The 27,475-nt window shown below is 36.9% G+C and overlaps 2 protein-coding genes across 3 annotated transcripts in view; one reads left to right on the top strand and one right to left on the bottom strand.

Annotated features, from left to right (window-relative positions):
- Positions 1-18,167, top strand: part of LOC100370378 (adenylate cyclase type 8-like) — a 139,434-nt gene extending 121,267 nt beyond the window's left edge. The window contains exons 7-21 of the mRNA XM_085507528.1: positions 1,261-1,388; positions 2,042-2,200; positions 2,307-2,445; positions 2,982-3,215; positions 3,330-3,533; positions 3,677-3,774; positions 7,003-7,204; positions 7,544-7,627; positions 9,132-9,310; positions 10,106-10,229; positions 12,780-12,896; positions 13,715-13,861; positions 15,542-15,637; positions 16,193-16,307; positions 16,787-18,167. Coding sequence (XP_085363654.1) covers positions 1,261-1,388; positions 2,042-2,200; positions 2,307-2,445; positions 2,982-3,215; positions 3,330-3,533; positions 3,677-3,774; positions 7,003-7,204; positions 7,544-7,627; positions 9,132-9,310; positions 10,106-10,229; positions 12,780-12,896; positions 13,715-13,861; positions 15,542-15,637; positions 16,193-16,307; positions 16,787-17,256 — 2,496 coding nt within the window. The 3' untranslated portion in view covers positions 17,257-18,167. The remainder of the gene's footprint in view (positions 1-1,260; positions 1,389-2,041; positions 2,201-2,306; positions 2,446-2,981; positions 3,216-3,329; positions 3,534-3,676; positions 3,775-7,002; positions 7,205-7,543; positions 7,628-9,131; positions 9,311-10,105; positions 10,230-12,779; positions 12,897-13,714; positions 13,862-15,541; positions 15,638-16,192; positions 16,308-16,786) is intronic.
- A 111-nt stretch (positions 18,168-18,278) lies between these two features.
- The window catches only part of LOC102810176 (sodium-dependent multivitamin transporter-like), a 63,168-nt gene continuing 53,971 nt past the window's right edge, over positions 18,279-27,475 (bottom strand). For both annotated transcript variants that reach the window (XM_085508032.1, XM_085508033.1), the window contains 10 exons: positions 27,174-27,311; positions 25,822-25,907; positions 25,299-25,346; positions 24,990-25,048; positions 24,346-24,434; positions 23,523-23,668; positions 22,276-22,429; positions 20,772-20,877; positions 20,210-20,349; positions 18,279-18,847 (listed from right to left, as the gene is read on the bottom strand). In XM_085508032.1, the coding sequence (XP_085364158.1) occupies positions 18,778-18,847; positions 20,210-20,349; positions 20,772-20,877; positions 22,276-22,429; positions 23,523-23,668; positions 24,346-24,434; positions 24,990-25,048; positions 25,299-25,346; positions 25,822-25,907; positions 27,174-27,311 (1,036 nt within the window). In that variant the 3' untranslated portion in view covers positions 18,279-18,777. The remainder of the gene's footprint in view (positions 18,848-20,209; positions 20,350-20,771; positions 20,878-22,275; positions 22,430-23,522; positions 23,669-24,345; positions 24,435-24,989; positions 25,049-25,298; positions 25,347-25,821; positions 25,908-27,173; positions 27,312-27,475) is intronic.

Genomic DNA, 27,475 nt, shown 5'->3' with positions numbered 1-27,475 from the left:
TTGTAGTGTTCTGGTATAGCCACTGCGTTCTCATTTTAAAGCGCGGTATTCGTCGCGCGACGCATGCGCGAGAAATATTAAACAAAGATGGCGACTTTGACTGTTGCGCAGATCGACAAGTACAAACTGAGACGTTGCGAAGCTTTAATTGGGTATTTTTTAGGTGATTGGAAAGTTTTGAAGGAGTCACCGGCGGTAATTAGTGCAAGTCGCGCCCAGGTAAAGCCTCATACTTGTGATTTCCATTAGAAGAGCGCATTGGATTGTGGGAAAATCAATGTTTATCAATACAAATGTCGCACATGCGCAGCGCGACGACTGCCGCGCTTTAAATACAAAAGAATACACATAATATTGCAGACATAGAACGCGGGATTCGAACTGACGATTACGGCAAACGTTTCATCAGCGTTACCAGCCACGTCACACGCACTGCATACAAAAGCGCAGTTTGAAATCACCTGTAGTGAACGCCGCCCAAGCAATGCTGAGATTCTAATGCACAAGCCATGTATTATTCATTGTTCAAAATTAACCTACTCAGTTGCAATTGCCCTCGGGGACAATAATGTTCACTGACCACGCTGTGGATTTAGGGTAATGTAAATCTAGGGTTGATTTACAGGACACATTTTATGATGTCTCTAACACAACAATTTCCTGTTTGTTTGTTTTTTTTAAATTATTATTACGTAATACTAAGTGGACTTGATCAGATTATTTTTTTATAATTCCTCTGTTCGACCGCGTTGCACTCGTTTTTTGGAGATCATCACCTGCGTATATCATGTTTGAAAATAAATAAATAAATAAATAAATAAATAAATAACTAAATAAATAAATAAATAAATAAATAAATAAATAAATAAATAAATAAATAAATTAATTAATTAATTAATTAATTAATTAATTAATTAATTAATTAATTAATTAATTAATTAATTAAGTAATTAATTAATTTAATTAATTAACTGAAGCATGTTCTTAATTCGATATACGGGATTAAGCCGAACATTTTTGTAAGACTCGATTACATGTAACTGATGTTTTAGTTAATTTTGCCATTAACACAAATAATGACAATCTCCCGTTGTAACTATCGACAGTACATAGTTACCTGAGAAAGTATCTCTCGACCTAAGGGTGTATCTCCCTCTCTCGATGATTAAAAGTAAACATGAAAAAAAGCAATTTAACCGAGTAGATGCGCGCGGGACAATGGTAAATAATGTTGTGAAAATATGGATTGTTTGTTGATAGGAAAACAATTGCCTAAGAATCAAGATACTTGGAGATTGCTATTATTGTGTGTCTGGCTTACCAGAACCTCGTTCTGATCATGCACAGTGCTGCGTTGAGATGGGATTGCACATGATCACAGTTATTAAGTGAGTAAGATTTCTTTTTATAACTATTGCAGAGACTACTTCAATCCTGCCCTGCTTAACGGTTCTGTTGTTTACATCAAATCTATTTGAAGCTGTTTGAATTCCAATATTTTCTTTATCTTTAATGATGCGCTGGTTGTCCGCACCACGCATGCGCGAAATATGCCCCCCCCCCCGACCGAAGGATGGCGACTTTGAGTGGTCCGCAGATCAACAAGTACACACAACGACAAGTACACGCTAATAATTAACTAGATAATTCCTGTGATAATTTGAACTCATTGAATAACATTCCCATACTGAGTCGAAGTCGGCGTTTAGTCCACATCGCGCCCATTCGTTCTCTATTTTTTTATGCAATATAACTAAATACCACAGTAGCTTGGTTGAACAACGACAAAGTGGAGCAGCCAATTGTCCAATGACAGCCATTCGACTGTACCTAGATTACCTTTGATATTAAAGATGTAATGGTTATATGTTCGCTGTTTTACTGTACACATTACTCAGTCTCGCATAATCTCTATGGAAACGTGAAATTATACGTGTATGCTCCACCAAACATTTCACAATTCTGATTGAAACCTATAATTACTGTGCACTGATATACACATTATTATGAGTAATACGCCATTTTTGGTATATGTTCACAGAAGTGTCAGACAGAAGACGGGCGTCAACTTAGACATGCGCATTGGTATACATACGGGGTCTGTCCTGTGCGGGGTGCTCGGACTTCGAAAATGGCAGTTTGACGTGTGGAGCAATGACGTCACAATGGCTAATCACATGGAAGCTGGCGGAGTTCCCGGGTATGATTGATTGATTGATTCATTCATTCATTCATTCATTCATTCACTCATTCATTCATTCATTCATTTTAACGTTTTTAACATTCATATTCCTTTAAATTTGCAGGAGAGTTCACATTTCAAAAGAGACCTTATCATATTTAGGTAACGACTATGACACGGAGCTAGGCAATGCTCACGAGAGGGACACGTATTTGAAGTTAAAAGACGTTGACACCTTTCTGGTAATCGGAGACGAACCAAAGGTAGTTATTTTATTTGGTGCGAAGCAGTGGACGTTGTCATAGATACTACAAAACCGCAATAGATACTCACAATAATTGACATTTATCCTATGTATAATATAGCAATTCTGACATGTTGTTGTATGAAGTATGAATACTGTACAGCAAATGTGGGACCATTGCATTGTCAGCGAATGCTCTTATTTTATGAATGTTGCTATTTGGAGACACACAGCCATTAGCAATCACTCAATTGAACCATGTTTAAATGCGATTTGTTTTGAATACGCACCATTCTCTGTCTGTATATTATCATTTTGCGATTGTCGCGGCATGGTAGTTTCCGTGAAGTAGTAGGAGTAAATATACTGCAGAATACCCATTCGTCTACTCCCCGATGTGCTAGTTGAATGGCAGTGTTCCCTGGTTATCCCGAACAAAATGAGTCGATGCTTTAATAATATAAAGACATATACGTTAAGTTCTTGACACATAAATTCGCTGTTAATAACTTCATGGGAAATGTTCTACTGATATATTCTCTTGTATGCACACAGAGAACGTCCGCCTCTGAACGAGCACGGGTCCTGGAAGATTTGACAGTTCCATCGCTGATAAAGACAGCCTCTGCTCCGGCTGAGGCGGCCACGACAGATGACCGTACTGTTGCAGAAGGTAACACCCCCAATGTACCTGATTCGAACTCGACACAAGAACGAGCAAAGTCACTGTCGGAAACATCGTGGAGTGCGGAGCTGCCATTTGATAATATAATGTCTCAAGCACCGAGGGTAAGCGTCAAGGGTTGATGTCATCGCACATTCATTCCTTCTAGCCAGTGTGTACATCTTGGTTTTTAAATTTACATTGTTTTTAGGAATTTTTGTTTACTAAATTATTTGCAGTGGTCAGTGACGGACGCCATTGGGCTACTGCCATTTCATTTTGGCAACGTTGTATCGACATCGAAGAAAACAGAAAGAACAGAGCACGATGAAATCAACCGTCTGGTGGCGCATGCCATAGAAATTCGCTCCAGCGACACACTACGTAAAGAGCACATCCGGCGCGTAACGCTGAGGTTTAAGGACAAGGACATAGAGAAAAACGTGAGTTGTATATAATGACGTGTTCACAATTGTGTTATCGAACAGTTGTGTATAATAGCATGTACTATCAACGTACGACGTCTTTTATCAGCTGTCAATAACGGCACTTTCCTATGGTCATTTATTGCTCTCTCTTTTAACAGTTTTCTATGATTCGTGATGACACATTCAAGTCCAACATGGTGTGTGCTCTTATCATTCTCATCTTCACCATGGCAACGCTGTTGCTGATGACGCCAAGGTATTTTGAACTGCGTTGTTTCCGAGTATAATAGTTTGCTGAATGTACCCAAGTGTAAATTCTTAGTAGGTAATTTGAGTGGCAGTCACTTTAGTGCTTGCCTTCCGTGGTACATGTATATTCTGAAATGCTATTAAAAACCTGTCGTGATTATGGTATACCATTTTTGATAAGTGTCAGAATATATAGCTTCAGAACCAGCAGTTCGATTTGATATCCCATTAAGAGAATTTTACAAATCAATCTCAGTTATGATATGTGACATATGAACATAAGTACAACATCTGTATCCTGGCTGGTTGATTTCAATCACGTGTCACGGTGAAGTGGTCACATGTACTCATTTTGAAAACTGCCACCATACGATAACGACATAATGTTGCTATTACGTATTGACGCACGAGTGTTGCCGTGCGTGCTTGGCATGTATCGACGTATCCTTAGCCGGTCAATGTACGGGGATACACCTCACACATGCCATATGTTCTGACACGTAGTTGCATATAAATTATGTACATTGCATATTAATAATAGAATAATAATATAGAAATATTGACCGGAGCCAAAGTCGTTATACAGATTTGTCGACCCTCTGTGAGTATTGTTTACCTCGGCAAATGATGCTCACGGTTATTTTTCATCACGAATTCAATGGTTCGTATTTATTTATATTCCATAATCTTTTCCGACATTAGTGTCACATTTAAGTATTGTGTAGGTATCAATTAGCTAAGGACGACTGTCTGACTTTTCAAAAGCCGCAGTCCGACTTTAATAAAACGCAATATTACAACACATTTCTGGTTAAATGATCAATTAAATGAAACCCACGTGTTTGTACGATACAAATACGAGCAATAAAAATACCTTGATGAAATAAATGAAAGCTTTAAACGTCGGTTTACGACGTCAACAAACTCTGGAATGCCGAGCGTAATTCAAGTAATCAGCGCCAGCTTGTACACGGTGCGGCGACTACGGTCGAACCGACCGATATAATCGTATTGTTTAATGATTATTATCTCCTGGTTACAAGTATTCACATCGAACATAACTCGGCCCAAGTAATACAAGATACCTTAGTGAGCCGAAAATATTACAGTTGTTCGACCTGTTCATAAATTACAGGCGATTCTCCGGGGAAACGCCGACAAACCTCAGCCGTGAATCGGCATTTCTTAGATCAATCGTAACTTCCACTCAAGCGCACAAGCTGCATATTACGTCTTTGACAGCTAGAAAGTCAATGCTCGATTAGATCGACCGCTAAATGCGTTAATCTGATTGGCTATTAAGGATGTTGAGGTATATTAATAACATTTATCTAATTTTGTTATTCACTGAAAGTAACAATATTTGAAATGCACCATTAATATCGCCGAGGAAATGTGGAATAAATATCTCACATAAATCACCTGTTATTATTCCTTGCCTAATTGTAATTTATTTACAAATTATGTTGTGTGTACCTTTTATAAAAATAGTACCGTTGCAAGAATGTTTTGAAAAATGGTGTTTGGTTAGCTAGATAACGTTCATACTTATTATTATTTATATATTATGAGGTCGATGCGGCGACGTACTGTCTGAGTGCATACTTTAAGGTATCCTCGTAATAACCTCATATTATTATACATCTTTTCCTTCCGAAATCCAAAAAAAGTTTAGAACAGAATCCGCGAACTTCTTTGTGTGGAGTCCGGTCAAATCTATAGCGTTCATACCTATTATAATATATATATAATATAGAATATAATAAATAGGTATGCCGACATTCATGTTAGCACTATCATCTTTATTGTGGTATTTATTTTTAATATCTGGTTTAAAGAAAAAAAACATATCGCAAGACAGCCAACAATAAAAGAGAAGGCCCGATACCCTCACTTCTCATATATATAACTACAAGTACAGCAACTGCAAACACATGTTAAGAAAATAGTATTTGTTGTACATCGGCGTACGGTTTATTTGCCCCTCGTATTCGTCCGTGCTGTTCCTCCGATAAATCTGCCAACGTTATGCGCGAACACGTCTCGATTCTTGATGAAATCCATACCCCATTAGTTGTAATAAGCGCGTGGCTTCTGTTGTTTGTACTCGCCGACATCCGAATAATAATTCCTACTTGATGCTGACCTTTCTAATAGAGAAGTATGTCGAATATTTCACTTTTCTGACAGGTGATACTAATTTTAAAATATTCCACGCCCGAGTCCTTCCTGTCAAGCCTGGCGATAATTTAGATACATAATTTGATTTTTTTAAATATATTATGGCAACTTTAACGTTGGTGTAGTACATATCATACTGTGCGATAGGCGGCAACTTAATTAGTCAATGATTTTTCATTTTGTTATGTGAGGGGTATTATAACAGATTTACGGTGGACAATTTAAAAAAAAAAAGAGATTCGAGAACAATTCCAATATAATGTTTTTGGGATGATAGAGCTATTATCAACCGTTCCGAGTGGTTGTGTCTTATTTTAGAAGACTTGGGGTCGTATATCACAGTAAAATACTTAGTTGCAATTAATTTTCGCTGAATAGATTTTTGTGTGTTTTGTATTGAAATTAATTTTTATTGATTTGTTTGCGAGTTGATTGTAAAATTTAGGAAAAAGGATATATTCGCTGGATTTTATTTTCTCTGAATCATTCCTTCAGTGAAAATTAATTCCAAACGAAAATAAAGTAGTTTACAGTATTTCGTTTAAAGCGGGGGAGTCGTCACCTGCGCGTGCGTCAGATGGCCATAGCGTGTCATTGTTTACAAACAAGCGTCTACCCATGAGCCTTTGTGGTCGTCGCAGCTCATCAGTATGAGTCCCATAACGACGTATACAACGCGTTTAAAATATATTGTTTGTTGACGGACGGGAAATTCGTGTGCCTCTACACCACCGCCCTTTCAGTGAATTTTGCGTAAACAAATTTGAATTTTGCGTAAAACGCACGTTGTATAAGACTACTAGGGCCAATATTTAGCACGAGGCGGTACGACGAATGAATCGCATCACCCTGAGCGCATGTCAGTGAATGTCTCGATTGTAATAACCTGTCATTACCTTTTGCAGATATATTGAGAAATATCGAATATCAACTAGGATATCTACCCCGCTCCATAATGCCTTACAATAACAATACACTAACCAACAACACATGCTATGATATCGTACACTCACAAATATATATGACATAATTCATATTTATTTTAATATTCCAGGACTAATGTCACACTTGTGGTTTTTGTATGTGCTACAATCATTCACACGGTTACACTCGTGGTGGTCATGTCGGAAGAATACAAACGTTTCCCGGTGATTTTGCGTGATCTGTCCTGCCTGTTTGCCGAGAATAGACTAGCGCGAAGTACTCTCATCATATTTGTTGTGGCAATTGTTTTTGTTGTTACTATCAGTGACTTGGTAAGTTCAGACACGTAATCTCATTTTTTAAAGAATGGTTGTCGCAAAAAACTTTTGTTCAGACACTCTTTCGAACTTATGGTTGTTTTAAATGAAGAAAAAAAAACTATCCGAACTAGGTTCCTATTTATTTCAATCCAAAATGGTCGCCAACTTCAAGTTTAACACTATATAAAAAAAACAGCAAAATTTTACTCCCACGGTAACATGTTCGGTTACATTCGATTTGTATTGCCTTTTTGTCATTATGTATTTTTGATAGCCAATTTAAAATGGATATTTCCATGCAATTACATGTGTTCAGCCTATTTATCTAATTATTGATTTCGTTATTTGTAGTTTGTTTGTCAAACGCCAGAAGAAAGGCAATCTTCAGACAATTTCACTTTGGATCCGGACAATTTGGAATGCCAGTTTCCCCAGGTGATTACACGCAATAAACTTCTATCGTTTATGTCAGTCGCCCGAATTTATGCGCTATGTGGGGTATCCCTCTGCACTCAACACACAGTATCGAATACAAAATAAAGTTAATTGTGCGACTGAAAATACCATTATGTGATTATGAGTTTTCCCCCGGTAGCTGCATTTGAGCAGGCTAGTGAAGGGAGGTATTTTACACTGCATCTTTATTCTCACCATGCCAGTCCACAGGATGTTACGTTTGAATAAATTTGCATAGCAAATAGATTAAACTAACCAATGAACGAAGGGTATTTTACCGGTTCATATCACGTGATCTTTGAGATCCCATTGTCGCAAAGGAGTCCAGAACGTAATCAATTTTGGGTCACGCAGATAAATTTCTAGTGACCTAGTTGGTAAATTATTGTTGTTGCGAGCTATCAGTACGATATCTATTACATTTATTTCGCAAGTGTTTTTTTTTTTTTTTTTTTGCAACTAGATTACATTCCGTGTATGACTATGAGTGGATCATATGGCTTCTCTGGAACAATTTAACTATACAAACTGAACGTGTCAATGCTGTGGTCATTATTAAAATAGCTTGAAACCCTTCAATAAAAACACTCCGTTTTCGACATTTTTAAACTTTAGTTTTTATGCAGCAAAATGACATTAAAAATGCACAAATATAGAAAATATGGTATTGCTTTTAGTAATATTCTTGTGTGATCGATAATTATGAATATTATCATTGGTGTGAATATAGAAAAATCGTTATGAACCATTCTTCACATATTTCGGACTTTTCATGTTAAAATCAGCTTTGAGTTATTTTCATTTTTTTTACAAAAGAATTTCACAATGTCGAAACAGGAATGTCTTTGTAGTAGTTTTTGAGCTCAATTCAAATTATACACAGAGACTGCTTACATAGTTGGAATTTCTGATAATAATTCGACTTTATGTGTATGCAATGCATTATGGGAGATGGCTACTAATTGAATATAAGGTGAAAATATCACACTGGAAACACTGATAAATAAATTTGATTTTTTTAGCGATATTAGGATTCATATCAATAAGAATCATGTATAACCTGTCCAAGCCAATTTCGTTCAAAACTTATTTGAGATATCGAAACCAATGCAAATACAAAGATGACATTTCCGAACTCTTGTTTCTTAGTAGGTACCCGATGACCGCAATTCTGTCTGTCATTTTTTGTAGCTCAATCATGAGTCCATTATAATAATGAAAATATGATGAAAATGACAAAATAATCTAAAATAATATAATAATCAAAATAATTCAGTAAGAACCTTTTTAAGTGGTGTTCTCGGTCATGTCGATTTACATTCGGGTTTGATACCCTTTGCAGACCAAACAAAAACATCTATCATTCTAATGTGTTTTAAGTTCAAAAACAAATTATCTAAATGAAGGCGTGGAGGTGTCAGTCAGATACACTGAATACAACGTTCAATGAATGATTCATCTATCATCTTGTGACTCCTTTCAGTACTATTTCTACTGTGGTGTCATGGCGATGCTTACGTGTGCTGTGTTTATTCGCCTTCACCATCTCATCAAACTGCTGCTTCTCGTCGCCATGGGCACAGCGTACTCGGCGTTGATCCAGGTGTCTTACAGAGATCTTTTCGAAAAGACGGATGAGTACTCCTCGGGAGAAAACAGTGGGTAAGGTTTTTTTGTCAGCGATTTTATTTTGTAAAAACAACGTTTAAATGTTAGAAGGACGATACGCATGGGACAGAGGCGTTGGTTTTTACCTCGCCAAAACAGAAATACGAATTGAGATTTACTTTTGTTGAAAGGATCCATAATAATTAAATTGAATATTTTTATTTCTCAAGTTCGTACTGCTTCAATCAGACGAATCAATCATTTCAACGCGCTCTTGCCCTATATGTGTACGTCATTTCCGGCTTGCGTGTTTGCAATAAGAACAAACCAAAATTGGCACGCGCCACACTTCCGAGCAAACTCAGTGTCCACGTTCATCATTTTCATATTAAAGAAGGCGTTCGTCTTAATATACTCAGCTGCTGTCGGTAACGATTTCATACTGTGCTGTGCAGTCAAAGGATATATATTGTATATTATATAAATAAAAAAAATATTGATTTGAGTCGAATAATCGCATTATCATACTGTTTAATTCAGTTTTGATTTGATAAAAAGGAATAAATCTTAGAATTGTTTCGATTCATGTCGGCAGTGGAATCCACAGGCTTACACAGAAAATAATAAGCAGCTTCTTTTGTTACTAAATCAAATGCGGTTTCGAGATTTTTGCGATGAAAGGATATTCCTGCTTCTGCGCTGATTGTTAGTAATTAGCTGAAACGCTCTATACTCAACGCTCTATAACCATGTTAGTTTTAACGCTCAAATCTTGCAAACCGTCGGCTTTACGTAAAAAAATCTTCATACATAATAGTTACAAACAAATATGTTGTATTACCGTTACAGGGGCTTTTACTTTGCTATGAAAGAGACATGCGTACTTCTCATCGCTATATTTGTATTGGCGCTGTATTATCATGGCAGAACTCTCGACTCCACAGCAAGGCTCGACTTTCTTTGGAAGCTACAGGTTTGTATTATGTATTATTGCCCTATCAAATGCGCCATGCATACATTATTTGGCTTCCCTAGATTACATCTATATCTATACATCTATATGTGCAAGTACGTGTAGACTGGCAGACGCGAAAAGAAATTATGTATTTTTTTTTCTGTTATATTCATACAGTTACACAACTAGAGCTTCCCCATAAGTGGCACATATTTAAAAAGATGAAAAATATCTGGAAATATACAAAAATATAAAATGAAGGTACGCACGTTGGCATGTGCGCATGATGGCAACGTTTCTGTTCTTCAGTTGGCCAGGGAGTTGAAAAATTAAGTAGCTCACTGGACGGAAAACTGCGGTGATCAAGTTTACATAATTAATCAACCAGTGTATGATTTGTCGACACTTATATTAAGTACTCAGTAGCATCTTTATTAACTGATACATGACCATCGGCCCAAAACAGGAAATACAAAATATTTAAATTATTTACAATATTTCAGCGGCTTCCCTCCTAAGTTTCATAGCATTAAATACAAACGCAGCTAAACACTGTAGACGTACATCATTTTGAGTTTTGGGTAATTCGATAAATTTATTTACAGTTGGTAGGGTGCAGTAGTAGTGTGGGATATAGAGACATCTAATGTGATTATAAAAATTACAAACTAATACAAAATGGAACGTGTTTTCAATAGTATTCATATTGCAAAGCTCGCACGTACGTTGATCTCTTTCTAGATGACCTCTGTCTTTTTTAATTCGTAAACAATGTGATGAACATCGTAGCCGAAATAGTGATTGCATATGGGTTCGAATATGAACAGAAAACAAATATCTTTCTGGTTCTATGGTAGTTTTAAATTGGCAGTAAGTATCTAACTTGTCTAAAGTACACAAGTCAGCCCGCCATACCAAAGAAAGATACTGTTTGAATCGTTCCACAAATGTATTTATAAACACATTAACATTTCCAACTTCTTGTGCAAGCCAAGCATCATTCATATTACAAATGGAAAGTAAGTTTTGGATGTCACTGATCCAGGTGTGTTTTGTTCTGGTTCCCGACTTTTCGATATTGTATAGCATATTGTAACATTTCCTGGGGTACCTTGAATTTGGCATGGAAATTAATTTTGCCCAATATTTAATGCAACGTTTCGCTGAGTACAGATAGATAGAATATCTCTCACATTCTCCTAGAATACTACTATTTGGTGATCTGTTTGAAACACCAAGAAACATTCTACAGGCAAGATATTGGACTCGTTCTAGATATTTACACTCTCTAAAACCTCAGATTTCCGCCCCATACGTTAGTATTGGTACTATCATTGTATTAAAGTAGTTATGATAACCACATAAACAAATTGGATAATTGGGTGGTACGTATGTATAGTAAAATGATGTCATTTTTTAAGCAAAATTCTACTTGGCTCGCATTGTTTTGGTAATTAGAGTTTGGTCAGTGAATGTTATGTTAGAGTTCTGCATATTCAACAAAAAAAGAAAAATGAATCACTCTGAGTGTAGATACATAATCGGACAGTTCCGACACTATAAATATGTTTGCAAATGATTGAATTCATAATAGTAATCACCAATCACGTCACCGATGCACCCTAAACTATACATTGGTACATTGGTAGGTCAAAACGCTAACATGATCATAGATACTTTCCCTGCGTTAGTATAGTTGTTGCCATTTAAATGCTGTGATACGAATATAGGATATAAACACGGGATCAAATTCGTGTCCATAAATGTATTGTCTTATTAATCTACAGTTGTTATTTGCACCAAGACTCGTAACAAAATAAAAATATACTTGTTTAATAAATCCAATACTGTAGAATCACTGTAGTTGTGTGACTTCATATAATAAACACAACGTGTTACATGTATTTGTATTTTGTTGCCAACGTAGTTTGCTCGCTAAAATATAAGTATTGTGTAGTGATGTAAGTATTGACATACTTACCTAGTTCAAGGCTTACTACCATTACTGCCAAAGACTTTAATGAAAACTTTAAACAATGGAAGCGCTTTCGCGTTAGTAATCGGGAAATTGATTTATTATAATCATGCATATTCAAGATTCTTTCACGGAACACGTCACCGGTCAGCCATGTGTCAGATTACTTCAGAGAGTACACTCTCCCCGTCATATGTTTTCAGGCATTGAGAAATTTGAGCGTGCTTCACCTGGTACTACACAATTCACATCTTGTCAGAAAATGAACTATATATTAAAATTAATGTCGTAATAGACCACTTCATTTGTACAACTGTTTTAAAAAGGTTACGACTTCAGCAAACTATACACATATTGGAGAAAAAATTCATTAATTGTGATTGACATGTAGTCATTTAAAAGTACATATACTTTAAATAAAACGGGGGAAATTGTTTTATGTTTCCAATCTTTTCATCTTGCTGTACTGCGCCCTCCTTCGACCTAAAACAGACATTAGTCATTGTCGTTTGCGGGCGCAATTCCAGTGCAGTGTCCTGAGATTTATCGCCAGAAGTAGCGACACAAATTATGACAATGTTTATTTTATTCAGGCAAAGGGTGAACTGGACGACATGGCGGACTTACGAGAACACAACAAGCATTTACTGAGGAATATATTACCAAAGCATGTAGCTCAGCATTTTTTGGAGAAAGATCGTCAGAATGAGGTAAGTTAACGTGTCACTTGTCAGCGGGGTGGTGCCTGGTTTTGACCTCATTGTTAAATCATGTGGCTTCGACAAAACAGATCAAATAATAGGCACTGATTACGAGATTATATACATATACACCACAGCCGATGAATATAGACCGATTGTTTACATACCTCGAAGTTTTCTTGTAAAGAGCAGTTATATTTTCTAAGCCCATCTCTCGATAGAGTGACAAACAATCCGCTTTTGATATGCACACCGTTTTGAAAATTGGCAGCCATCTTGGACAAACTCGCGTCATTGTCACGGTCACGGTCACGGTCGGTTCAAGTTCCGAATTTAGGGTTTTCAATTTATTAGTAATAAAGTAGGGTATAAACATCCCAGTTAATACCATTGGCGATACACTGTAAGCTGTATAATATTATGTATTTTGTAAATCGTGTTTCAAAAAGTCATACTATAAGCGTGAGTTCGAAGTTCATGTAAACAAGCAGTGAATGTTACACACATTCAGTTGTCTACGTCGCTGTAAAGTCAAATACGTGTATGTTGATAAAAAAGCCGAGTATAGATTATTTACTATTGTCCATTGTTTTATTTTTGATAATAAAAAAAGAAAATATCGAACATTAGAAACAGTCCTGGTGAGTCACCACGATAATTCCACTGTTTACCATTTTTACTATTTTCAGAGATTTTTTTTTAATTTCTTCATTTTTTTTGCAATGACAATAAAAAACAAACTTTTAAGCCAATCTATGCTGAGTATTAAAGTTACATAAACGTGTAACCTAATGTCGCTGATTTGTTTTTGATTTTTTTTAATATAGGAGCTGTATTCTGAATCCCATGAGCGAATAGGAGTGATGTTTGCGTCCATTCCAAACTTTGCCGATTTCTATTCACAGTCGGACTTTGAAAATCAGGGCGTTGAATGCTTGCGTCTCTTAAACGAAATCATAGCAGATTTTGACGAGGTACGTTTAGATATATAAAAATACACCGTTCTAACACGGCGCGCCCCCTAGGGACGGAGCTCCTCTGAGCTTGTGAAACTAACAGCATCGTCGTGTTTATCTGTGTTTTTCCGTTAATAAAGAATTTTTTAAAAAGATTTACTATAAACCAAATAACAAACTACTTCACAACCAATCAGAGTTGCTCGTTTGAACGCCACAGCTTAACGATCACATTTTGACGTCACGAAAGCTTTTTCGTCGCTAGAGGGCGCGGCGTAACAGAAAAGGTGTTTTCAACTTACCAAAGTCAATTTTTGCATTGCTGTTTTTCCGGTTCGTTGACATTTCATTTGTACATGACGCACGATTTATAGGCAATAGGCTCAGTGAAAATATTGATTACCAGTATTCAAAGCCACAGCTTGCATTAATGACCTACGGATTTACACATTGTTACCATGGAGTTCATGATCTAGATATTGCACAGCGAGCGAACTAATAAGTAACGGTTCATTGATAATACCTATCTTTATATTCATTTTATTATTTTATTTTTAAGCACGAGTGTGAAATATTGCTCACAAATTCAGTGTATCACTTTATATCTCGAAACGCGGCTAGTATTGTCTTAGCATTTTAGCGACTACTGTAAAATGAAGAAATGGTTCAGCGAAAATCAAATCCCAATAGAACATAAAGTATTCTACAGTAAAGCTGGCATATCAAATGTTTCCATGTCTCAAGTCTAATATACGTCTTACGTACGTGTGTATTTTTGTATCACGTTTAAGGTACGCAAAAGAACTCATTATGATCTTCTCTCCCGGTATGGCCTCTTGGCTGAATTCCGAAAATCAAGTTCAGTGTTATTAAACTGATTGAACTCTATACAATTTGATGTCGTCTCAGTCATCAATCGGATTGCCTTCGTCAAGCACGATACAAGTTATCTATCAGACAATAAGGAACGTGACCACAATTCAATTTCTAGAAATGTTCCGGTTAAATCAACATTTTTTTTTCTTCTGAAAGTCTCTTATTTTCTCGGGATGACTGGAATCCAGGGCAGAGCAATTTAGATTGATTGTTGAAATGTGGTTATGCTCAATAAAACGTCAAACGGTGTGAAAAGTGCTGGTTCTTGTGATACGACATGCGTGTAATCTGCACTGGTGATGTAATGGCGGCCATCTTTGATTGTGCTCCAGGTCATACATGCTACAATGCGAAATTTCACTGTAATGATCTTACGAAAATTGAATGGAATACTTGTGAATAACTATGTCACAGACATCTGAAAATCATTTGCTTGAACGACAGTTTCGAATTAGCGATACTGGACAAAATTCTAACACTGTCGGCTATTAAATTATAATGACGTTCTTGTCCCGCGGGGGGGGGGTCATCACCTGCGCATGCGTCAGATGACCATAGCATGTCTGTTTACAAACAAGCGACTACCCATGTACCCATGTACCGTTTTGAGTGTGTGTTGTTATTGTCTCTTGACTCAATTCCCGCGCGTGCGCAGGCGACGAAGGCGGCGTCGTTCAGCACGTTCAAATTTATTTGACCGCCTTCTATAATTAATGTTAATAATGTGTCCAACATCCAACACCTGATGTTTTCTTCGTCTAAAGACATATTTAGCACATTACCTTTAATCAAAACTAAAAAACAGTTCACATTCTATTGCAGTTGCTAAGTGAAGAACGGTTCCGTTGCATAGAGAAAATCAAATCAATCGGAAGTACATATATGGCTGCATCGGGACTGTCACCTGATAAAGGTCACGTAAGTATGACGTTATTACTGTTGCGTTTCTACTGTTTAGAATAAATACGTAAGCTCACGTGGTCACAACAACAGTAACAAAAAGCAGTCAAGTTAAAATTATCAGTCAGCATACTTGTACTTTATAGGGCGATAAAACGCTCAGAAACTGTCTTAGTTCCCTCTCCTGAACTTCCGTTACATGTAACTGCTGCAATTACCTACAGTAACTTTCGCTACTCCGCTAACTAGTATAATTCCGCCCAGGAACACATTTACACTAATTTCTTATTCGAACGTTTGTCAGTATTTGAATAATGCACAGTTGGTAATGTATGCAAGCATTGGTGTTAAAGCGCGGCGGTAGTCACGCAGCGCGTGTTCGAATTTCATGTAAACAAACAATGTATTTTACACGCGTTGTGTATGTCGCTGTGAGTCCCATATCGAACAGGACGCGGCGCGACGACCACCGCCCTTTAAGTAAAACAACTGGGTTAAATATTATATATTATTACGAGACATTTTTTCACAATCGTTTTAACTTTATGTTGTTGGTTTGCCTGTTATCTCTAGAGCAACCACGATGAATGGGATCACCTTGTAATGTTGGCTGACTTCGCACTGGCAATGATGGACACTTTAGAGGAATGTAATAAGCATTCATTTAATAATTTCAGGCTCCGGATAGGTAGGTGTCAAATACTCGTCATAGTTACGAGTAGAATGGAGAATTAAACATAGGTAAATCGATTGAACCAGTGCATGTTTTTTCATGCAAAATGATCATAGAGTCCAGCTATAACTCCTGTATTAGTGCACGGTTACTAGTAACCGTGATTGGTTGAAGTTTTTTTAATTATAGGTGATATTACATTCTTTAATATGTGTAAGACTTCATATTTACGCATTTGTATAACACGTTCATTTGATATATGTAGTAACAACGTGCTTTTTTCATTTAACATTTAAATAATACAAATACACCTTTTCACCCATTTTACAGTCTTCATTACGTCACAAAAACCGAGTTGTTAGATGGCGCGACTTTTTGGCATGGTGAATTTAGATTTTTGTTTACAACTCGACGAGAAGTATCCCAATCAAAACTCCAATTGCTTACCCACATACAAATTGTGTACTTTTAATTGTCTACTTCTATACAAACAGGTTTATACCAAGGACCCGTAATCGCCGGTGTTATTGGTGCCAAGAAGCCGCAATACGATATCTGGGGGAACACGGTTAACGTCGCTAGTAGAATGGATACTACCTCCATTATGGGACACGTGCAGGTCACCGAAGAAACCTATCAGATACTCTCTCGGCGTGGTTTTCGTTTCGAATATCGGGGACTGATCTACGTCAAAGGCTTGAAAGACCGGGTTAAAACATACTATTTGACTGGCCGGAGCAGGCCAGGTAGGTGTCAAAGTACAATACGGCGCATGAGCGGTCAGCATACCTTGGCAGCAATTGTTTACGGGCTTGTAAGGAATAAACAACTCCAGCAATTACACAAGGAAAACGGAACAAAAGATATCCCGGAGTTATCAGAAGGGAATATGAAACGATCAATGTACGATTTGCAAGAGGTGCCCCGGGACCAATCGTTCATGAAAGACGGCGAAAATGCGTGAAAATACGTTCGAAATTACGCGATGATCTAGTTTACCACGTGTTCACCGAGTGTGAATCTCGCCTGCCTTTCATTACGTGAATCTTGTGGTATCATTACGTGAATATCGCGTGACGTCGCTTCCTTGGCAGCCACTACGCGTCAATTTCATCGACCAATTATCACGCATGCTTCTTGCGCGGCATCCACTATGCGCAAATCTAGTGTGACAGCCATTACCAGCGAGTCTCGTGTGTTCATGAAGCAGAACTCTGCCAGAATACTGCAACGTATCAAAAGCCGGTAAATCTTCGTATAATAGCGTGTGTTTGAAGCAAGCAAGCATAGTGTAGTATGGTTGGTTTATGCAAGAAGAGACCCGTCCAAACTGTACACTATATAGTTCTCGGATTAAGTTCCACAAGAGATGCATGTGTTTCATGTAACAACCAAGAGGCGTTGCTCCGGAATCAAATTCCCAAACCGAAATGGTTTCGATGGACAAACGCATATTATTTATAAATATACTTCTGATGCCTCAAGGCCGCACGTACATCACCACGGACAGAAATTTAATCTCTCCGCCGCAACGTAGATGTCTGAGGACCTAACCATTGTATCTAAGACACAGCGGTGTGTGTTTATTACTGTCTTACCGTTGACTTTTAATTGAAAATACGTGTGCATCAAATAAAAAAATATGGAGATGTAAAATATACCGTTTTATATAAATAACAGATGAAATAAATTGCCTGTCGGGTTCTCTTAGTTTGTTCTTCCGTCATCGCCCTTGATAATGTTCATAACTTTCAGTTTGTCGATTATAATCATGTTCTTAGTGTAACGGTGACTTACCAGGCTTGTTAAGGAATTGATTATACGAGTATTCCGATTGTAAAGTATCATTAAAGTGCGATATCTGGCTGAAAATAATTCTCTACTTTTCTGATTACGAATATCCACTTGATTTCTTTGGAATGCCAGTAAGTAGCATTAGCGGAAATGATCGGCATCAGTTAATGAATGTAGAGGACTCAACCGGAATGCATAATATTTTACCATCAAACAGAATGGATTTATTATTAAAAAAATGTTATTAGAAAATTCAATGATCAAAAAGATGCTTCGATGTCGGGGAACATTAAACGTTATCAGCTGAAAATCATCTTCTGACGCCAGATCTAAAAAATTGTATCATAACATCATTGCTGTCCCGGGTAGAATTATTTGTACAACTCCTGAGTCAATACGGGGAACACCTGACTGCCATCGTGTTCCACATTCCTGGTTCGCAATCGATCTATGTATATCAGAGCCACTGTTGCTTTTACGCATACAATTGTTACAAAAACAGATCGGTGGCCATTTTTTTATCTTCTCAAACCCACAACGTCCGGGTTATCTCTTAATGTATGTTGCATGTGCCGGTGGGTATTTATAGCGGTCGGTATTTATTCCAGAGCAACCTCAATCTGAGAATTTAATGGTCTTCTATGCAGATGCGTCCCTTTTAGCGTTATCCTCAGTTCTGTATGTTTCAAAGCTAGAGAAGAGTGACTCGTATCCTGCTGTCATCAGCTTTCTTCCGCTTTTTATGCACCTTAACACGTGGTCTGTAAAATAATTACAAAGAAGATTGTTATTACATAGCCACAGTCGTAGTCACCGAAGCGCGCGTAAACAAACATTGTACGTTACGCGTGAAAACTTGACGCGGTGCGACGCCAATGGCGCTGTGAGAATGAACAAGTTGATCGAGATCAATTTGTTGGCATGTGACGAGTCGGTCCCGACCGTTCAAATACATTTCGGCTCGTGCCGCCCCGCCCCTGGTTCCATGCCATGTATAACAAATATGATTGTACTTATTCTGATGCGTATTCAACAATATATTACGTGTCACGTGCAATTTTCCCGGATAAATGCATTATATTTGTATGCAAGCTCAGTTTTTATAAATGAAATGTACATCATGTGTATTAAATAGATCTATATTTCAAGAGCAAGATTTAAAAAATGGGCTATTTTTTACAGCGTCATGTACGAAGCTTTTTTCTATTTTTCTAATGGACATATTAATCATTAAAAAAAAAATATGTGCCTATCATCGTTAAGTGAAAAGATAATAAATTTAAAAATATTATAAATAACAAATTTATTTAGAAGTTTGACAATTTTCTGTGTATCACCACCACGGGTTCTAGATTTGTTACAATTTCCAGGCGACGACAAACGTTGCGCATCGCGTCTAGGAATTCAATATAAACAACGTCTTTTCACACGCAATGTATACGTCACGGTAACATGGGACCCGTGTATCAAACACAGCGCGGTGCAATAACTGTAGCGCATTATAGAAATTAACAAGACGTAAAACACACAAACCTGTGATTTCATTGAAATGCGTTAGGAGTATTTGTACAGACACGAATAATGTGAAGGTTTTAAAAGGGTTCAAGTAGTTGCTATTGATAACTACGCGAGTATAAGTATGTCATGGTTGGCATGGTATTATGAGATAGACGGTTAATCAGGTAAAAACCGTCTAAGAATGAAACGTCAATGACTCTGAAGTACTATGTGTAGCGATGTTGCTAATACCTGAAACAGATACGGATTTATAAGAGATAAGTTGTATTCGAAGATGAAAAACTCCCGGTAATTTAGACATTTCTATAAGTCGCTCAGTGATTACGTCACTTCTATGACGCCACTTGACTATGTTTGATTGTGTAGTCATTTACTATATAGAAAGTACCTCAAAATAGCAGTTTTCAATCGAAACACAACCACTTATCAAAACATTATCGGTGCTGTGAACAGCATTTTTTACACCATTCACATCATGGAAGCGCCTCGCCTCTAGAGGGCGCTTCACTGACCTTTTCGTCATACACTGGGCTACGTCCCCATGGAAATTCAAAAAAAACTGCCATCAACTCTTTCATAATATCATGCTAGGACAGATACCGTACCTTACACATTTAGCCAATAGCTGTGGATCGACTCGTTGTCGTCGTTCTAATGGAGAAAATAACCGCACAATTTCACTGGCGATGATACCCACTACCAATGTGATAATAAGATTCACTGGAGTAAATAAGTAGAAAGATACCTAACAACCAAATAATAAGAAGAATATCTATCAGATACAGCCTGAGTGTCTATACAAACTATATAGTTGAATCGTCAAAAATGGAATTAAGTTTTCTGTATTTAGAAGAAAATAAATAAAACGTATTGGCCGGTGCTATCATTACAGCTAGTATTATATATTTACACGAGATAATTTTTCATCAATTGGCGATTACTGACCATCCATGATGCAATACGATCAAAGATGGCTGGGCCACTTCCGTTTAAAGCTTTCATTATTTAGAATCATGAAAAAGGTTTATCAGGAAACACGATTAAACATATTAACAACATGTACTGTGTTTTGAAGTATAACATTAGAATATAGCTGATTGTAGCGCCGCCAAGTGACAGGATTCACGGGTGAATATGACGATAGGCTCGTTTAACATGCCGACTCACGTTAAAGACTGGTAAAGGCGGAATTCCGTGTGACTGGAATATCAAAGCACCGACAACAATGAACATTCCGTACAGTACACCGACGGCTACACCAGTGCCCACGCCCCTGAATAAAAGAAGGAGATAATTGTCATCAAACACTAGCAATAGAATAACAAAATGTGGTTAGGTTTCATTCTAACAGCTGGTAAACAGAATGTTTCAAAACATGTACGTAAAAATGTGTGGGAGAACGAAGTCGTCCAGACCATTTTTTTTTCTAAAAGACCCTCCAAGTTAATAAAAAAAAATAATCGACAAAGAAGGTCTTCTCCATCAATTTACCTAATCACTGTGTTTGTTTTGGACCGAATACCTTTTTAGAAGTTGCTAAAGATCAGTTACCAGAAACATTCTGACGATTTTGGCTGCATTTTTACATCAATTGCTTACTGATGAATGAAATACATCGTACCGGGGGTAGATATTAAACCTGCGGTAGTTTACGCTATTTGCGTATATATATATATATATATATATATATATATAAAGGATTTACACTGGGCCGCCATGGATATAGGCGGATGTTTGTAGGATATAGAAGGAATCCTATTGTTTATACCACCTGCAGTTTTTTTTTTTTTTTTTTTTTTTTTTTTTTTGCTCTCTCGCCACATTGTTTGATCATTTGTATTTTAGTAAATCGATATTTAATCCGATAAAACTAATTGAATACATACGTCACTATGAATCTGAAATACAATTATTCGACAATTCTGAAAACAGAGATAGATAACAGCAAAGTCCATTTACTACAATGTACAGCCATCATATAGACAAGTGTCTGATCAAATACTGTAGCACCTTTAACAAGCAAAATGTCAGCTAGATATTCATCGGAAATAATGAAAAATGTCCAATGACAGTCGAAACGTGTGTTTTCAATTCATTTTGCACATCAGGTTTTACCCGAACTTTGTATGATGATCCAATATTTTTTTTTTTATTTTCCTCTACTCATCGTCTCGTTGTGTAAAAATAGACCTGCAGTATGCGTACCATTTTTACACTACACAATGGAACTGCCTTGGCTTGGACGTCTGGCACCGGATCCATTAAAACACAATCGCGCGATAGTGGCGGAATTATAAACAAATTCAATAAGATGCAGTCATGTGTGAGGGCGGTATATCTAGTGAGTGCAAATTATTCGAAGTTTAACACATATACGATGCAAAGGTATGTATATGCAAATTTGACGAAGCGAAATAAGGAAATATGAACATCAAATGGACGTGATCCAAACAATCGTTTTCGCGTTAAGAGACAATTTAAAAAAAAAAATGTCGGTCGACGGAATGCTGAAATCGACACGTACAGCAATGCGAGAGGGTTTTTCTAACTTTCAACTTGACGGGAAAATATGAAATTGACACAAAGTTATACAGTCAACTCTTACATTTCCAGTTTACAGATGTGATTATAATTGATAATAAAATATAATCTAAATAACAAACAAACTTACAATGAGTTTGCTCTGGGGTAGAGCATTCCAAGTAAAAAAATGGCGGTCAAGGGCGTACTGAACACGCTGATGACGTTCAATGTTATCTCCATAAATGTGACCATATACGGCAACCCAACGGCGAATAACGTGGTTGCACATCCACATACAACAGCTGGAAAAAGCGAACACTCGTTAATATACGCGAGTAAATTAATTAAATCTTTGCCCTAAAGAGAAATTGGCGTTAATTACAATGAACACATGTGCGAATTTTCTCTCGAGCATATTAAAAAAAAACATTAGCTGTTAGTTTTTGATTGAGCTATTCGGCAAGTATAAACATGACTGTGTCTTCAATATTACCAGATGTTTTTGTGTAATGGAATATCCCATTGGTAGATTGACTCTTCAGATACAGGCATTAGTCGTTGCCCGAGACTACTTCTTGCTAATATATTATATTAATCGGCCCCATTATATATTGCATATCTATAATTGGAATAACACGTGTAATTTCGAGGGAATTCCATGTATCTTTTTTCACTCACTCACCAACAATTCAAACAAGGTTATTGATGGGACATTTGGGTGTCTGCCTATATGTCTATGTCTGCGTATATTTCATAATATATACAGTAAATAAACAGTATGATTAATATAGTCCTGACAGTGAAAGGCAGTAAATATATAACGATCAACCTGATTTGCCAAACAAGACAAAGCTATTGCGTAATTATCGTGTTTGTTCACATTTAAAGAGATTGTGCCTTGTCTATACTTAGCGTACTGTCTATGATTTCCTTATAAGTTCACGTGACTTATTTATATCCATTTCTCAGCGTTATATCGTACAAGTTCAAATACACGAGAGTTTACGTGATACTTGATATGATAAAACAAGCAGTGGCATAACAGCTCGAGTCACCGAATACGGCCACGGTCGTCCGACATTTTGCGGAAAAAAAGTGTACAAAAATAACATACAATAAACGAGTTCGGAAACTTGAGCTCTCAAACGATGAAATGTACAAAGATTTTAATTGAGCCTAATTAAACTTCAAATAAATAAAATAAAATTTGTTTATTTTTTAAACAAATTCTTTTCTCGTTAGACTAGTATGTAATCAGCCATTGCTTGGAACAATTTTAAAAGTATATGCAAATTTCGCGAGCACTGGAGCGATCATTCTATGAAATTTACGAATCATTCTACTTAAATGTCGTGCACATTTAGTAATGTGGACAGACAAAACAACAACACTTACTGATGATTTGAGAGATAAGAGTGTCACTATCGCCATATAAGGTCATTAGTTCATCAGTGCTTCTATTGGAACCACGTGATCGCCATGGATATACTATGTCACACAGGATGACCGACGAGACAGCGTTAAGACCAGATGACATGGTGCTGGAAAGATGGGAAAATAACGATTTAGAATTTCAAATATATATTTACAAACACTTGTCAAACGAACAAGTACAAATATGTATATATAATTATTAAGGTTATTTGTTAAATTGGGAAAAAGAAATATTGAGAAGAGTGGAAGTCTGTTACAACATGCACTGTGTGGTTCTCTCTCTACTGTGTCGCTCAGACTTGCTCATTAATAACATTCGCGTTGCACAAGCCTTGTATTAAAGGGTGGTGGTCGTCGCGCAGCGCGTGTTCGAATTTTATGTAAACAAACAATATATTTTACACGCGTTGTGTACGTCGCTATGAGTCCCATACCCAACAGGACGCGGCGCGACGACCATCGCCTTTTAACCATCGCGCTCGTATCACATGTTTTTTTCCTGTACATGTGGTAGGAGTAGTAGCAAACAATTGTGCTTTTAAAATGTGGGTATTTGAGCGTAAAACTATTGGGACAGTAAAAGTTGAAAATGAGAAAAAATATTAAATAGCTATACAGAACCATTGACATCAACTATTGAAGATAAAACAGAGGATAGATGGATTTCAAAGAAGTCTAATAGAAGGACAAATAAATAGAAGACGGAGAGGCAGGTATAAACAACAACGGATGGATAACACAACACATGCAAGTGCCTCTCATATTGTTAATGCCTATTTATTACCTAAGAGCGCCACCAAACAGACATGAAATGAAAAATCCTTGAATGCCAGGTAAACTTCCTAGTTCGCCACTTACAAAATAAACAATGATCTGGCGGGAAAAGAGATAAGTTAAAGAATGTGTGGGTTTGTGGCGGGCATAATATCGTGTCTGATTACGTCAGTCATTTTTAGCCTCGTTCGCAGTCGGTTTATGACGCGTGCGCTCACTGTTTCATCCATATTCATAACTAGACCGATTTTCACGGTGTTTCAAACCAAACACTTATCTGTGCGTGGGTGCGTTGATGTGAAAGATAGACATCTGAAGAACAAATGATGCGATTACTGCACGACTGACTGCGAACGAGACAATATACTGTATGACTAGCTCGTTCAAAAATAGCACATGACAATAAAACCTACGACTGCGGCGAAGAGTAATATATTATATCATATCTGAGATAGTATTTGTATTCATTCATAATAAACATTACGGAACATCTTTGAAGCTTTTGTAAAGTTAAACAACACACCGCAATAATAACATAGGAGCTTCGAAGAAAGTTATTAATATCTAAGTCCATATAACAGATTTTCAAATTAGATAACACTGACGTATCGACGTTGGATAATATTAATGTATTGAAATTGCTCCTTACAGTACCTGTTCTGGTTCCTTATAATTGGGTTCATAACGAGGTGCAGTGACGTCATCTATATTGCCTGGGGAATAATATGAATGTACATTCAGTCTGTTCTACCGCGGCTATTGAACTCTCGCCTGTTCTGCCGACACACGCATTCGAGTTTCAGACAATTCGATCTCTCCGCCATGAAGCAATTGCTTTCACGTGTAGGTGAAACGCGTTGCTACAATAGGCGACGCAACGCAAAGCATGCATACACATTTAACATTTTTACGAACCCCGGGCCAATCTACAAATGAAAAACATATAATATAAATAATACTCACTTAAAGTGTCGGTATTATTCACAGCAGGAATTAAGGCAGTCAGTTTATCTATGATGCAGACAAAAGATAATGTAAAGGTGTTAGATGTTTCGTTATGTGTCATTCATGTTATTATTAAAGCATTACCTTCGATACATTACGTAACTAACTATCTTTTGGAAACATCAACCCATGAACATTAAATCGAATTAGTAAAAAACATACTTCTCCCATATTTGTGGGGTCGTATAGCCAAGAATATGCAAGTTGTTGTTGTATACAGCTTTAAAATATATCAGCTATAATAGCGAATACAAATAAGGGTAAAGAGAAAAAAAAACGTATCCAGTATCGACCGTTTTATATCTAATCTTTATTTAAGCCATTTCCGAAAAAAACGACCTCACGAGTTATACATTTTAAATTGATTTTTTTTTCAATTTTTTTGTGAAAACATCAGCCTATTAAATTTACAGTTCTTTATTTGGTTATTTGGTTTGACCTTGAACCCCGATAGTTCACAGCTGTTAGACATAACACTTACTGTTATAAAATGCATATAGAGCTATGCCAGTGGAGGCAAACATCAAAATCCGTATAGCTTCAAGGGGCAACGCCAGAAGAGTCGACCTGCAATAGAAACATAAGGCGTTAGAAAGCTGCGCTCACACTGAAAGCCTTCAATATATGAAGCAGTTGTGTTGCCATGTATCAATCCCAATTCGTATGGCATTCACAGGCCACCGGACATTCCGTGCAGATACGCACTTTCTAGGTTAGCGTGGAGAACACCCGAAGACAAAACTGGAATTAGACCATCAGTGATAACGCCGCAATTTTTAATTTAGTTCACGATCAAAGTTAATGCATATTTCAATGAATTTCAACACAAAATGTAAGTAAAAATAACGTTAATCAAGAAGTTGTTGCAAGCAATACTGAGCCCAAACATAATGTTACATTCAGACATCTATCACTTCCGTTTCATTGTGTTGCAATGCATCATGGGCTGAATAAGATTATGTTCCACATAGCTACAGTCCCTATGCCATAAAGTAATATTCTTTCGATGAAACAATAAACTACGAAAAACCATGTGCTTTACATTAATGGTGCGTACTTATAATTCAACATCATCCATAAGCGCACAAGCACATTATTCCACTATAAAAAAAAGTATGCATGCATGCTTGTGTGTTACAAAACTACGTTTTTAGTTAGCGTTTATAAATAATATTACAGGTGCGAAAACATAAATTGCCATATTGTGTTAATTAGGATTATAGCTGTTTTTTCTGTTACGTTATTAATCATTGTCAGAATAACAATCTACAATCCGAACACAATATGCAGGTGATTATTGAGAGTAAAATTAGAACAACATCCATTAGGTAACTGACGTCGATAAAACTGTGCTGTGATTATAATAAAGGTTTCTAACACGGACTGTTGCATACAGTTGCCCATATTTGGAAATTGCGTTACGTCATTGCTTCAATCAAGCCTTGAATCTGTATAATATTTTATGTTAAATTTTGTTATGAATATCGACCAACATTTCCGGTGTCAGTGTCCATGTTGCGCGGTGTGGCTGCGTTCGACTCGGGGTTTGGTCGTAAAACAATACCATAGGCGGATTACACACCTACTACACATTGATGGAATACCATAACATTATAACAACAATGCGGTTCTCACAGCGCCATGTTGGGTTATGTCGCTAGTTTCGCTAGTTTGCGCTCCTAAGATTCGCAAACTATCTCGCCTGAATACCGACTTCTCCAATATGGCTATGTTCATTGATATAACAGTAACTGGGAGGGACATCAGATGACGGTGTGTGATTATATGCGATAGATTAGTTACGTATTAACTATAATAATATGTCGAGCTTACTTTTGTGCAGTCCTCGATGTGCTTGCACATAGATAGCGTTGTGCTATCACCTGTGATGACATGTCATTCAATACGGAGACGAGTCCACATAGAAGCAACGAAATAAACGTCAGTCGAATAGTTGGATCGAGGGAAAATCTGTTGAGAGACGTAGTAAGTTTGAAATGTGTTTATTGTTGCAAAAAATGTAATATTATTGATTATGTTTTGTGTTATTTATACCATGTGGCGATAATATGAAATCATGTGTGCATTTTTGATGTCACCATACTATGTGGCATCTAGCTATCTCCTGCGATTGG

The sequence above is a fragment of the Saccoglossus kowalevskii genome, chromosome 14, assembly GCF_978046115.1.
Source record: "Saccoglossus kowalevskii chromosome 14, keSacKowa6.1, whole genome shotgun sequence".
In the NCBI taxonomy this organism is placed as follows: Eukaryota; Metazoa; Hemichordata; class Enteropneusta; family Harrimaniidae; genus Saccoglossus; species Saccoglossus kowalevskii.
This window is presented reverse-complemented; position numbering and strand designations above follow the sequence as displayed.